Source organism: Dama dama, chromosome 5 (genome assembly GCF_033118175.1).
Source record: "Dama dama isolate Ldn47 chromosome 5, ASM3311817v1, whole genome shotgun sequence".
Taxonomy (NCBI): Eukaryota; Metazoa; Chordata; class Mammalia; order Artiodactyla; family Cervidae; genus Dama; species Dama dama.
Window position 1 is genome coordinate 104287748 of NC_083685.1, and position 13433 is coordinate 104301180.

At 53.7% G+C, this 13433-nt stretch overlaps 1 protein-coding gene across 4 annotated transcripts in view; it reads left to right on the forward strand.

Moving 5' to 3' along the window:
* Positions 1-13433, forward strand: part of TOM1L2 (target of myb1 like 2 membrane trafficking protein) — a 73099-nt gene that overhangs the window by 30350 nt on the left and 29316 nt on the right. For all 4 annotated transcript variants that reach the window (XM_061143666.1, XM_061143663.1, XM_061143664.1 and 1 more), the window contains exon 2: positions 11326-11410. In XM_061143666.1, the coding sequence (XP_060999649.1) occupies positions 11326-11410 (85 nt within the window). The remainder of the gene's footprint in view (positions 1-11325; positions 11411-13433) is intronic.

Genomic DNA, 13433 nt, shown 5'->3' on the forward strand with positions numbered 1-13433 from the left:
GACCCCTCACCCTGCTCTCTGCACACTTCTCAGCCAGCCCTTCTGAGCTCACCTGTGAGATCGGGGGTGGGGGAGCCGCGGCTGTGTCCGGGGGCTGGGGACCCAGGTGTACTCAAGGCCCAGCCTTGCCCGGGGTGTCAGGGTCTGAGGCCTTGTGCTCCAGGATGACCTTGGTTGGTGCTCCCTGCCAGCCGTGTGCAGTTGGGCTGTTCACCCCTCGGCCTCCCTTTTCTCCTTCTGACGAGGGCTGCCTCAGAGCGGGGTGGCGCATGAGACGGTATCTGTGAAGAGGCCACGGTGTGCTCTCTTGACCCCCCGTGTGAGAGGAGTGACTTCAGTGGCTGGGGGATTTGGGGTCAGCGGTGTGGCCAGTGGGGTGCAGGCAGTGCTTTGGGCCCCCTGCCCCAGGGCCCACGTCCAGAGTTGGGAAACATGATGCCCACTGTGAGTGACTCGCGGGGAACCTTATAGCTGGACTCTGAGACCTGGGAGCTTCAGCATTTGGATCCCCGAGGAAGCAGTCCCTCCGCCTTGCACATGGGCCAGGCCGTTGTGGGGCTTCCCTCTGAGGGAGACCCTTGTGGTGGAGAAGCCCCGAATCAGAAAGCTGGGTGTTTGTAGGCTCCTAGGGCATCGAGTGACCAGGATGGCTTGTGGACTGCTGTTTACCTGTAGGTGGCAGTGGTGATACGGGAAAGCGAGGGACGCCCTGGGGAGGAGGGGGTGGGGTGGGGGTTCCAGTCTCTGTGTGGCTGTGTCGGGGGCTCCGCAGGGCTTCCTGTTTTGTGTTGAGTTCACCTCCCAGCAGCCCTGTGAGAAGACTGCTGTGATTATCACATCTTACAGACAACAGAAAGCCTTGAAGAGGTCACATTCCTGGGGTCACACAGTAATTGGCTGAAGCTTGAACCCGCCAAAGCCTGGGTTTCAACTCCCTGCTCAGACTCCACTATGACGCCTGATTCTCCAGCTTCTGAGCCCAGAGGGAGACGCTGGGGAGAGCTGGAGCCTGGCTCCAATCTCCCCAGGCCGCCTAGGGCCCCAGAGGATGTGCAGTCACCACTGCTCAGTAGCACAGGCCCTTTGCTCACCCACAAGTTTAGACGGAGAGCCAGGGTCCCCCCAGTGGCCGTAAGATGGGAAGAAGCTCCCAGAACAGCGTCGGGAGGCCTTGAGGTCTCCGCTCTCATGTGGACTGTAGACCATACCATCAAGTATGGGTGCCCATCAGACGTGCCCCTCGAGATCCTACGGCAGGAGGCACGGGAAGGCTGTGGGGTGGTGCTGTCCTTGGGCAGGCTTGGGGGGCATGGCTTTCCAGGCCAGAGAAGTCCCAGTGACCTCCTCAGAGCTGGACGCAGATATGAGACCCCTTGGCAGGCAGAGTCCTCAAGCCCCTGCTGGGGTTCCCGCGCTCACACTCAGGCAGATGATCTACCTTTCCCTGAGGTGAGAGCTCTGCTGCACTAGGTCTTCTCGCCCCTGTGTTTCCTCTCCCTGCGATGATCAGGTTTGGTAAAGCCATACGTCAGGCCCAGGACACTGACTTCACCACTTCTGTTCAACATAGTCTCGGGAGTCCTAACCCGCTACAGGAAAAAAGAAATGAAGGGCATCCAAGTGGGAACGAAAGAAGTAAAACCATCTCTATTCACAGATGATGTGACCTTGTATGTAAGAAACCCTAAAGGTTTCATGAAAAAAGGAAAAAAAAAAAACTGTTAGAATGAATAAATAGATTCAGCAAAGCTGCAGGATATGAGTCAACACTCAGCTGTTTCTCTACACAGTGAACAATCCGAAAAGGAAATTAAAAAAGCAATTTTATTTATGATAGCATCCAAATGAATAAAATCCCTAGGAATTAACCAGGAGGTAAAAGACTTGTACACTGAAAACTGCAAAACATTGCTGAAAGAAATCTTTTTGTTGTTGCTCAGTCACTCAATCATGTTTGACTCTTCCTGGCTTCACGGACTATAACCCACCAGGCTCCTCTGTCCTCAGGATTTTCCAGGCAAGAATACTGGAGTGGGTTGCCATGTCCTCCTCCAGGGGATCTTCCCGACCCAGGGATTGAACCTGCATTTCTTGCATATCCTGCATTGGCAGGCTGACTAAGCCACCTGGGAAGTCCAAAAGAAATAAGAGAAGATAAATGAATGGAAGGACATCCCATATTCATGGACTGAAGACTTCATACTTTGAAGCTGACAGTACTAACCCAAAGTGATCTGCAGATTCAATGCAATCTCACTCAAAATCCCACCAGCATTTTTTTTTTTTTTGCAGAAATAGAAAACTCCATCCTAAAATTCATACAGCATCTCAAGGGACTCCAAATAGCCAAAGCAACCTTGACAAAGAAGGACAAAGTTGGGACTTCTCTGGTGGTCCGGCGGCTAAGACTCCCGAGTCCCAATGCTGGAGGCCTGGGTTCCATCTCTGATCAGGAGACTAGATCCCTAATGTCGCAACTGAAAGACTGAAGATCTGTGTACAGCCGAATAAATATTTCTTTCAAAAATAAATAAAAATAAACATACTAAAAGAAGGAGGGATAGCGTAGAAGGACTGCAACTTCCTGATTTCAGAACTCACCATCATCAGAGCAGTGTGGCCCTGGCACAGAGAGAGACAGAGACCACAGGACGAAACAGGGAGGCCGGAGGCAAATCTTCCCATGGATGGTCAGCTGATGTCTGACACACGTGCTAAGATCAGCCGGTAGGAGAAAGACAGTCTTCCCAACAGATGGAACTGGGAAAACTGGGTGTCCACATGCAAAAGATTGGAGTTGGAACCTCACCTTATACCATCTAGAAAACCCAATGATGAATCAGTTAATAGCTAAACATGAGCTATTAATAAAACTATAAATGTTTTAGGAGAAAACAGAAAACTTCATGACACTGGATTTAGCAGTGCAGAGTGGGAGAAGATACTTGCAAAGCATGTATCTGATAAAGGATTAATACCCACTTCTGTGAGGTTCCTAGAGGAGTCAACTTCAGAGACAGAAGATAGAAGGGTGGGTGCCAGCAGCTGGGGGACGGGTGAGGAGTGAGGGTTTCAAGGGACTGAGCTGCAGTTTGGGAAGATGCGTCCTTTCTGGAGGTGGTGGTGGGGACGGTTACATGTACTTGTGCTTAATGGCCCTGAGCTGTGCACTGAGAAGCGGTTATGGTGGTAAATTATATGTTATGTATATTGTGAAAGTGAAAGCCGCTCAGTTCTGTTCAACTCGTTGCGACCCCATGGACTATACAGTCCATGGAATTCCCCAGGCCAGAATACTGGAGCGGGTAGCCTTTTCCTTCTCCAAGGGATCTTCCCAACCCAGGGATCGAACCCAGATCTCTGGCATTGTAGGCGGATTCTTTACCTGCTGAGCCGCAAGGGAAGCCCAAGAATACTGGGGTGGGTAGCCTATCCCTTCTCCAGCGGATCTTTCTGACCCAGGAATCGAAGCAGGGTTTCCTGTGTTGCAGGCAGATTCTTTACCAACTGAGTTATAAGAGAAGCCCATGTATATTTTACCACAGTAAAAAAAAAAAAAGAAAGAAAAAATCAGCAAGAAAAGAAGAAGAAAAAGTGTCCATTGGCCAGTGTGCTGTCAGAGCAGAGTGGGGGACTGAGGGGGTCAGAAATCACCGGACCCGCTGCCTCATTTGACAGAAACAGCGCTCAGAGGAAGAGGCAGAGGTCGGGTCCAGGGCCCAGGGGTGACGTGGCAAAGCAGGACTGAGCCCAGTCCACAGGCAGTGGGGCAGGGACAAGGTCTGCCTGCCTCCCTCTGCCTCCCAGTGCCCGACCCTCGGCAGTCATCAGCTGGATGGCCCTGTGCAGGGACCCCCCCCCCACCCCCACCCCCGGGAGCACGTCTGCACCTGCCTTCTGCCCCCAGGCTCCGATGGGAAGGCTCAGGGTGGGACCAGGCAGGGCGGCCTCACCTGCAGCCAAGGTCAGGAGCACGATCTCCATCAGGCCCCTGCCCTTGCCCTCTCCAGCTGCGGGGTGGGGACAGGTGCTTCCCCAGCCCCTGAGGACTTCACATCAGCTCTGGCTGGTTCTTCCTGGCCTGTCTGGTCCTGTGTGCCCTGCTTGCAGGGGCCTGCTGTGGCCTGTCACAGTGTGTGTGTGTGTGTGTGTGTGTGTGTGTGTGTGTGTGTGTGTAGCCGAGGTCTCTCTCAGGTCCTGTGTGCCCTGCTTGCAGGGGCCTGCTGTGGCCTGTCACAGTGTGTGTGTGTGTGTGTGTGTGTGTGTGTGTGTGTGTGTGTGTGAGTGTGTGTGTGTGTGTGTGTGTGTGTGTAGCCGAGGTCTCTCTCAGGTCCTGTGTGCCCTGCTTGCAGGGGCCTGCTGTGGCCTGTCACAGTGTGTGTGTGTGTGAGTGTGTGTGTGTGTGTGTGTGAGTGTGTGTGTGTGTGTGTGTGTGAGTGTGTGTGTGTGTGTGTGTGTGTAGCCGAGGTCTCTCTCAGGTCCTGTGTGCCCTGCTTGCAGGGGCCTGCTGTGGCCTGTCACAGTGTGTGTGTGTGTGTGTGTGTGTGTGTGTGTGTGTGTGTGTGAGTGTGTGTGTGTGTGTGAGTGTGTGTGTGTGTGTGTGTGTGTAGCCGAGGTCTCTCTCAGGTCCTGTGTGCCCTGCTTGCAGGGGCCTGCTGTGGCCTGTCACAGTGTGTGTGTGTGTGTGTGTGTGTGTGTGTGTGTGTGTGTGTGTGTGTGTAGCCGAGGTCTCTCTCAGGTCCTGTGTGCCCTGCTTGCAGGGGCCTGCTGTGGCCTGTCACAGTGTGTGTGTGTGTGTGTGTGTGTGTGTGTGTGTGTGTGTGTAGCCGAGGTCTCTCTCAGGTCCTGTGTGCCCTGCTTGCAGGGGCCTGCTGTGGCCTGTCACTGTGTGTGTGTGTGTGTGTGTGTGTGTGTGTGTGTGTGAGTGTGTGTGTGTGTGTGTGTGTGTGTAGCCGAGGTCTCTCTCAGGTCCTGTGTGCCCTGCTTGCAGGGGCCTGCTGTGGCCTGTCACAGTGTGTGTGTGTGTGAGTGTGTGTGTGTGTGTGTGTGAGTGTGTGTGTGTGTGTGTGTGTGTGTGTAGCCGAGGTCTCTCTCAGGTCCTGTGTGCCCTGCTTGCAGGGGCCTGCTGTGGCCTGTCACAGTGTGTGTGTGTGTGAGTGTGTGTGTGTGTGTGTGTGAGTGTGTGTGTGTGTGTGTGTGTGTGTGTAGCCGAGGTCTCTCTCAGGTCCTGTGTGCCCTGCTTGCAGGGGCCTGCTGTGGCCTGTCACAGTGTGTGTGTGTGTGTGTGTGTGTGTGTGTGTGTGTGTGTGTGTAGCCGAGGTCTCTCTCAGGTCCTGTGTGCCCTGCTTGCAGGGGCCTGCTGTGGCCTGTCACAGTGTGTGTGCGTGTGTGTGTGTGTGTGTGAGTGTGTGTGTGTGTGTGAGTGTGTGTGTGTGTGTGTAGCCGAGGTCTCTCTCAGGTCCTGTGTGCCCTGCTTGCAGGGGCCTGCTGTGGCCTGTCACTGTGTGTGTGTGTGTGTGTGTGTGTGTGTGTGTGTGTGTGTGTAGCCGAGGTCTCTCTCAGGTCCTGTGTGCCCTGCTTGCAGGGGCCTGCTGTGGCCTGTCACTGTGTGTGTGTGTGTGTGTGTGTGTGTGTGTGTGTGTGTAGCCGAGGTCTCTCTCAGGTCCTGTGTGCCCTGCTTGCAGGGGCCTGCTGTGGCCTGTCACAGTGTGTGTGTGTGTGTGTGTGTGTGTGTGTGTGTGTAGCCGAGGTCTCTCTCACTTCCTCCCGGCTCCATGGCACCAGGGCTGCCAATCTGTATACATGGCCTGGGGACCACCGTGTTTTGTTTTGCCTCAAAGTTACAGAGGAAGCTGCCTCTGGAGTCTGTGGGCTGGTCAGGTTATACTTTGTGCACCTTCTTCTGGCCCTTCATCTGCCTTTTAAGAGGGAAGAGTGGGGCCCTCTGTTGTAGAAAAGGACACCCCATGAAACAGGGCGAGTCTCTAGTGAAAGGGGAGCAGCTGCAATTAACATCCACTAGGAGGTCAGGGACCCAGAACAGAGGCATCCACGGCTCTGAGTGCAGTGTTGGGACTGAGTTCCTTTCCACCTGGCTGGTCCACCCCACCTGCCTCACTGGCCTGAACCCATCCAGAGCCCAGAAGGCTGATCTCAAGTTGATGGGGCATCTTGTCAGATGAGTCCTGCCGGTGCAGACCCCTTTTCTCCTCTCCACCCCCGACAGGAAGCAGCCCAGCCCCTCTGGGCTCCTTCCCACTCTCTTGATTGTGGAGGAGGTGGAAGATTCGGCTGTTTTTCCTCCAGGCTCACCAAGACACCAAGACGCTGCTGCTGAATGCAAAAATGCTAACCCAGCCCTCTTTAGCCTCTGGTGCTGGCTGCTTCTGATGTCGCTGTATTTCACATCAAAGTGTAGAAATCAGCAGCCAAGAAACCAAGCCCCTGGACTGGAGTGTCCTCCCAGAATCACGGCCCTGAACTTCAGAGCATGTGGGAGGGACCCTGTAGCAGGGTGGGGTGGACTGCTGCTGGAAAAGAACCTTGCCGTCAGGGTCCAGACATCCCAACCAGGATGGAAGCTCGGAGCCTTAGCCACTGCACCACCAGGGAAGTCCCAGGGTTGACATTCAAGGCACCCTGGCCCCCAGCCCACACCAGGCAGGGGGCAGCCTTTTCTGAATGGAGAAAACGCCATGGCAACAGCATCAGGATGACAGGCTCTGAAGGTTTAATGGGCGCTGTGTCTGCCCCTGCTCTGCCTAGCCCTGCACAGCCCTGTCCAGCTCTGCCTTGCCCCTGGCCGTTAGCGTATCACTGGAGACCTCTGGAAGGTCAGCCCTTTGCTGCCCGGGTCACTGGTGCTTTGATCTGTCTCCATCCTGAGGGCTGGCCAGCGGGAATGACTTGCCCCCTGACCTCTGGAGCATTGTGTTTCTGCCATTGCACCAGGATTTATTTATCTTGGATTTTGACAATTTACGTGATAACAGAAATGAGCCTGAACTTGGCGTCCTCTGGCCTGGGGAGGGAGCCCATGGGCGTGGCCACAGTTGGAGGGCAGTCAGATCCAGCTTGGTCCTATGGCGGGAATTCTTTTATGAGGAAAGGAAACTGAGAAGCGAATTGAGCTCCTTTGTCAGCCTTCCCTCCTTCTGTCTCAGCTGAGCCAGATACCCACAGTTGTATGTCTGTGGCATTTCCAGCAAAATGAAAATAAAGAGGCATTCTTCTGGGGTCGGTTCTTTATACTCAAAAGGAACCTCTATCTTTTGCTGGAAACTCAGAGGCTGGTGATTGAATAGAGAGTGCTGACCCCAAGGAGAGGTTCTCACGCCTCTGACCCCCTTCCCGGTGGTGAGGAGGAGGGGTTTGGGGGGGTTCACTGATGGAAGTTTCCTCTATCAGTCCTCCAAGACAGTGTCCCCTGGCCTTGCTGGTGTCCCCTGTTCTCTCTTCCTGAGTCTGTGTGTGACCCATGCTGAGATGGGACAGACCACAGGCGGACGGTGGCCCTTTGGCCAGCTGGCCTGTCCCCTCACTGGCTCCGAAGGGTAGAAGGTGAGCGGCTTTACTAGGAGGCCGCAGAGGCCCTGCTGTGTGTGACCCCAGGTGGGGGGGGTCCCTCCTCTGGGGGTGGGCCCCTCAGAGATCCGAGTGGCAGAGTGAGCAGGGGGCAAGGATCTCGTCGCGGACCCTTCCAGACGCTGCCTTGCGCTGCCCTGGCCTCACGCAGCATCTGCGTGCAGTCTTCCTGGCTCGAGACTGGACGGTGCTTCGGCCATTCCTCCTGGGTGCCTGCCCCAGCCCCACCCCCACGATGATGGCCCTTGAGGGCCCAGTGGTGCTGCCTGTGGCTGGGTGGCGTGGCCTCTCCTCCATCCTGACCTTTGCCTCTCTGCACAGGCCCCTGGCTCCTCCTCCCTTCCTCCCTCCCCACACTTTCCTCCCCCAAGGAGGTGCCTGCGTGCATGCGTGCTCATCATGTCTGACTCTCTGTGACCCCAAAGACTGTAGCCCGCCAGGTTCCTCTGTCTGTGGGATTTCCCAGGCAAGAATACTGGGGTGGGTTGCCATTTCCTTCCTTTAGGGGATCTTCCCGACTCAGGGTTGGAACCCACGTCTCCTGTGTCTCCTGCATTGCAGGCGGATTCTTTACTGTTGAGCCACCAGGGAAGGCCCCCCAGAGGAGGGGGATTCATCAAATGCCACCTCTGCTGCAGCCGGGTGACACCGTGGGCCCTAGTGAAGAGCCCCTGGCCCCCACCCAGAGCCCCGCACATGGGCTCACCCAGCCACTCTTGCCCCTGGGGCAGGTTTGCTCCTTTTGTAGGGTGGAGAGTCTTTGGGTGTCAAGGGTGACGAGTAAAGAGGGTGAAGAGGTTGAGGATACTTGCTTTTTGGTAAAGACTGAAGCAGTGAGGGTTGTCCATGCAGACCGCAGGCCAGCGCACTGATGTCCAGAGCTGCGGCCAGGTTCCTGGAGTGTGGTGACCACTGGGAAGGACCGCTGTCAATGGAGCGTGAGCTCTGGGCTGCGTGTGCAGAACGAGCATGCCTTCCCCGCAGCTGCGTCCAGTGGAACCAGCTACTTCCAGTGTGCACAGAGATCGTGGGGTTCACGCTGTCAGTGGACATGCACGTTGTATGAAGCTTTTGTTAGCTAAAGAGCCTGGTGACTGTCTCTCTGGAGAACTAAACAGTTTGGACAGGGCAGCGTTGGTTCCAAACTCACGGTGTTGACAGCTGGGGCCACATCAGCAAGTGTCCAGCCGTTAGACAGACCCAAGACCAGATGTCAGTGCCTATCCAGCTGTGTGATCCTGGCCAGCGTCCCAACCTCTCTGAGCCTTGCTTCCTCTAAGTGTGGGAGAGAATACTGCCTACCTTAGGATTTTAAAAATCGTGTTAAAATAGATATAACAAAATGTGCCATTCTAACCACTCTTAAGTATTAAATGCATTCACGTGTTCATGCACCCACTCTCTGGACCTTTATCATCAGCTCTGTCCCCAGTTCAGTAGTAACTCCCCACTCCCTCCCCCAGCCCCTGGCACCCACCATTCTACTTTCTCTCTATGAATTTGATTGCTTTAGGAACCTCCCATAAGGGGAATCACACAGTATTTGTCTTTTTGTGTCTGACTTATTTCACTCAGCATAATACCCTGGAGGTCCACTCATCTTGGAGCAGGTGTCAGAATTTCCCTCCTTTTTAAGACTGAGTAATATTCCTCTGTGTGAATCTGCACGTTCTGTTTATCTGTCATCTGTGTCTGGACACCTGGGTTGCTCCCTGGCTATTAGGAATAATGCTGTTGTGAACACAAGAGTGGAAATACTCTTTGAGGCCCTGCTCTCAGCTCTACTGGGTGTGGACCTGAAGTGGGATTGCTGGATCATACGGTAGTTCTGTTTTCAGTTTTCTGAGAACCTGCCACTTTTCCCACAGGGACAGCTCATCATTTTCCATCCACACCAACAGTGCACAAGGGTTCCAGTCTCTCCACATTCTCACCAGCACTGCTTATGTTCCATTTTTTTTTTTTTTTTTTTTTGATAGCAGTCGTCCTAGAGAGTGTGAAGTGATATCTCATTGTGGGTTCGATTTGCATTTCCCTAATGATTAGTGATATTTAGCAATTTTTTTCAGGGACATGTTGGTCACTTGTGTATCTTTTTAAAAATTTAATTAACTTGGCTGTTGTGGTGGGGCTTAGTTGTGACACTCGGAATCTTTTGTTGTGGAATGTGGGCTTAGTTGCTCGGACGCATGTGGGATCTTAGTTCCCAGAGATTCAACCTGCATCCATTAAATTGCAAGGCAGATTCTTAACCTCTGGAACACCAGGGAAGTCCCTGTATATAGGTTTTTTTTTTTTTTTTTTTTTAAGTAATGTCTGTTCAGGTCCTTCTGTTGTTGTTGTTGTTCAGTCACTAAGTTGTATCCACTTCTTGGCAACCTCATGAACTGCATGCAGCCCACCAGGCTTCTCTGTCCTTCACTATCTCCCAGAATGTGCTCAAATTAATGTCCACTGAGTCGGTGATGCCAGCCAACCATCTCATTGTCTGCTGCTCTCTTCTCCTTTTGCCTTCAATCTTTCCCAGCATCAGAGTCTTTTCCGATGAGTCGGCTCTTCGAATCAGTTGACCAAAGTACTGGAGCTTCAGCTTCAGCATCAGTCCTTCCAATGAATATTGAGGAGTGATTTCCTTTAGGATAGACTGGTTTGATCTCCTTGCTGTCCAAGGGACTCTCAAGAGTCTTCTCCAACACTACAGTTCAAAAGCATCACTTCTTCGGCCGTCAGCCTTTTTTATGGTCCAACTCTCACATTCATACATGACTAGCAGGGAAACCGTAGCTTTTACTATACAGACCTTTGTCAGCAAAGTGATATCTCTGCTTTTGAAGACACTGTCTAGGTTTGTCATAGCTTTCCTTGCAAGAGGCAAGCGTCTTTTAATTTCATGGCTGCAGTCACCATTCTCAGTGATTTTAGAGCCTGAGAAAATAAAATCTGTCACTGCTTCCACTTTTCCCCCTTCTATTTGTCATGAAGTGATGGGACTGGATGCCTTTGCCCATTTTTAAATTGGGGTTTTTGTTGCGTTTGAGTTGTAAAAGTTCTTTGTTTATCCTAAAAAAGACTAACTCCTTATCAGCTTTGCAGCTATTTTCTAACATTCTGAACATAGGTTACTCTGTTTTTACTCTGTTGATTGTGTCCTTTAATGCACAGAAATGTTTGCATTTTTTATGCAGTCCAGTTTATCTGTTTTTTTTTTCTGTTGCCTGTGCTTTTGGTGTCATATCCATGAATGAAATTATTGCCTCATACAATATTATGAGGGCTTCCCATGTGGTGAAGAACCCACCTGCCAATTCAGGTGATGTAAGAGATAACGGTTTGAGCTCTGGGTGAGGAAGATCCCCTGGAAGAGGGCATGGCAACCCACTCCAGTATTCTTGCCTGGAGAATCCCATGGACAGAGGAGCCTGGCAGGCTATAGTCCATGGGATTGCAGAGAGTCGGAGATTACTGAAGCGACCTAGCACCCACACACCAACATCATGAAGCCCTCCCCCTGCATTTTCTTCTAAGAGTTCCAACTCCTGTGAGTTTAGTGACTGAAGGACAGCATTGGGGGTCACCCCTTGACCCCCTGTCCCGGGTGTTCTCTTGGGAATAGCACTAGAGCTGCTGTTGGCTCAGCCCATCTGCTTGGGGGGGCAGTGGGGTGCATCCCGTCCCCAGTCTTTCCTGCCAGACCCCTTATTCCAGCAGAAATGTAAAGCAGTTTTCTTTCTGAATTTGCAGAAAAGGCAACAGATGGCTCCCTGCAGAGCGAGGACTGGACGTTGAACATGGAGATCTGCGACATCATCAATGAGACGGAGGAAGGGTGCGTGTCCCCTCTGCCCACTGGTCAGGTGGCCTGTCGACCACAGTGTCTGACCGAGTGATGCTCAGATGCTCCGCCCTCCTGCTGGCGCCCCCAAAGGCGCTGCTGGAGTCAGAACAGTGACCCCCTCTTTAATAACCTGCTTTTAATCACAAGTGAAAATGAAGTTGCCGGGTTACTGAGTCCCCTGCAGTTGATCTTCCCCTCCCCCCACCCTCTGCAGCCCTGGGCTGTCTCTGCCCTGCTTTGCTGGACTGGACAGAGCCCCGTGAAGGAGAGAGCCCTCAGGATGTGTAGTGGGCGGTGGAGCAGGGAAGACATGCGGGGCCCAGGACCCCCCACCCCTGCAACGCCGGGTCTGCTCTGCTGCTGTGTTTACATCCTCTTCTGCATCACAGCTGCATTCTGCATGCACTTCTTCCAAATTCGTTGGTGTTTGACTCTCTATCTGTACCATAAAAATGAAATTTATGGTAGTAGCACCCTTGTAAACCACCTCCAGACCTGGGCAGCTCCGGCCTTGCCCTGAGCTCTGTCCTTACTGGCCTTGCCATGTGGAGGCTGGATGAAATCAGCACCAGCCTCCTGATTTAACTCAACATACATTTCCTGAGTGACCACCTCATACTCAACTCCAGGGGACAAACAGACTCCCTCGCTCAGCGCTGACATTCCAGAGCAGGGAGGCAGGCTGTGAACAAGACACCCTGGTCAGCTGGTGACTCGACTGTGCAGAGCTGAGCTGGGGAAGAGAGGGCAGTGACCACTTGTGCACAGTCACCAAGGAGGCTGGGAGGCAACAGGGGCAAGGGGATGCCCCTGCCCTGGGCCCCAACCCTGTATCCGGCCCTGGTTCTGCCAGCCTGTGCGACAGGGCCAGCCCCTTTGAATGTTGAGGAAGCTGAAGCTTGCCCGGGTTGGCCCTTGCCCAAGGTTAGCATAGTTCGGAAGGGTAGATGCAGGACGCAAGGCCTGCTGACCGGCTCCAGCCTGGAAACTCTGGGTATGCTTCCTTCATTTATTCAGAGCTCACCTGGCAGTTTGGGGTTCTGATGGGCACAGGTTTGACGTGCTCTTCCACAGGCCCCTTGCTGGGCTTGCCCTGATGCCTGGCCTAAGGTAACCTCCAGCCTGGGGCCTTGTGTGGCCGCCCCTGGTGCCCTGGGCCCTTGGTCACTAAGCAGCAGTGCCTGGCAGAATAATACCCCCCCCACCTGGATGTCTTAGATCCTGTTTCCCAGGCCTCCCTGGACTACTAGTCAGGTGCAGGCACCTGGGTTTGATGAATGCTCCCGGGAGTCTTGGGTTGGCTCTGGTGAGGATCACGGTCGTTTTCATGACCGTCTCGGACCTTCCCCAGCTCACAGAGTCCTTGTGCCCAGCCTCTATGCTGGAGGAGCCCAATAACTGCAGTGGAGCAAGGGAACAACTAGGAGGGGTGGCAGGAAGGGAGTGGGGGTGCCCAGGGTATGAAGGGGGTGCAGCCTCGCCCTCCTGGGGGACAGAGAGGAAACAGCTCAGAAGCGGCAGTCCTAGTGCCAAAGGGCCAGATGGCTTCAGGATGACTGGAGGAGTCTCGGGTCTGTGGAGACTCTGGGGAGGCCAGCTCCTGCAGCTCCGATCTCTCCCCCAGAAGCTGCCGGATGTGGTATCTCCTTCCTGCTCTCAACCTCTGGGTCCCTGCTCCCCTGCTCCTGGCTCATGGCTGATCTGCTGCTGCAGGGAGCTGTGTGGGGCCCCCGATAGGACTTGGATCCTATCTCCAGGCCTCTTCCTGGGAGAAGGGTAAATAATACTTGCCTTTGTGCTCCCTCTCAGGCAGCACCTCCCGTCTTAAGCTGGGAGCTACAGCATCTCTGATTCCCCTCCATGCATCCCCCATTGGGAGCCTGGGTGCTGTGCTCCCCGAGCCACAAGTGAGTGTAGCTCTGGGTGGCTCTGCCTGTTTACTGCTCTGTGGAAGTCCACGGGGAGGGGGTAAGACCCTACCTGATGGAGCCTTTGAGACAGGAGAAATCAATCA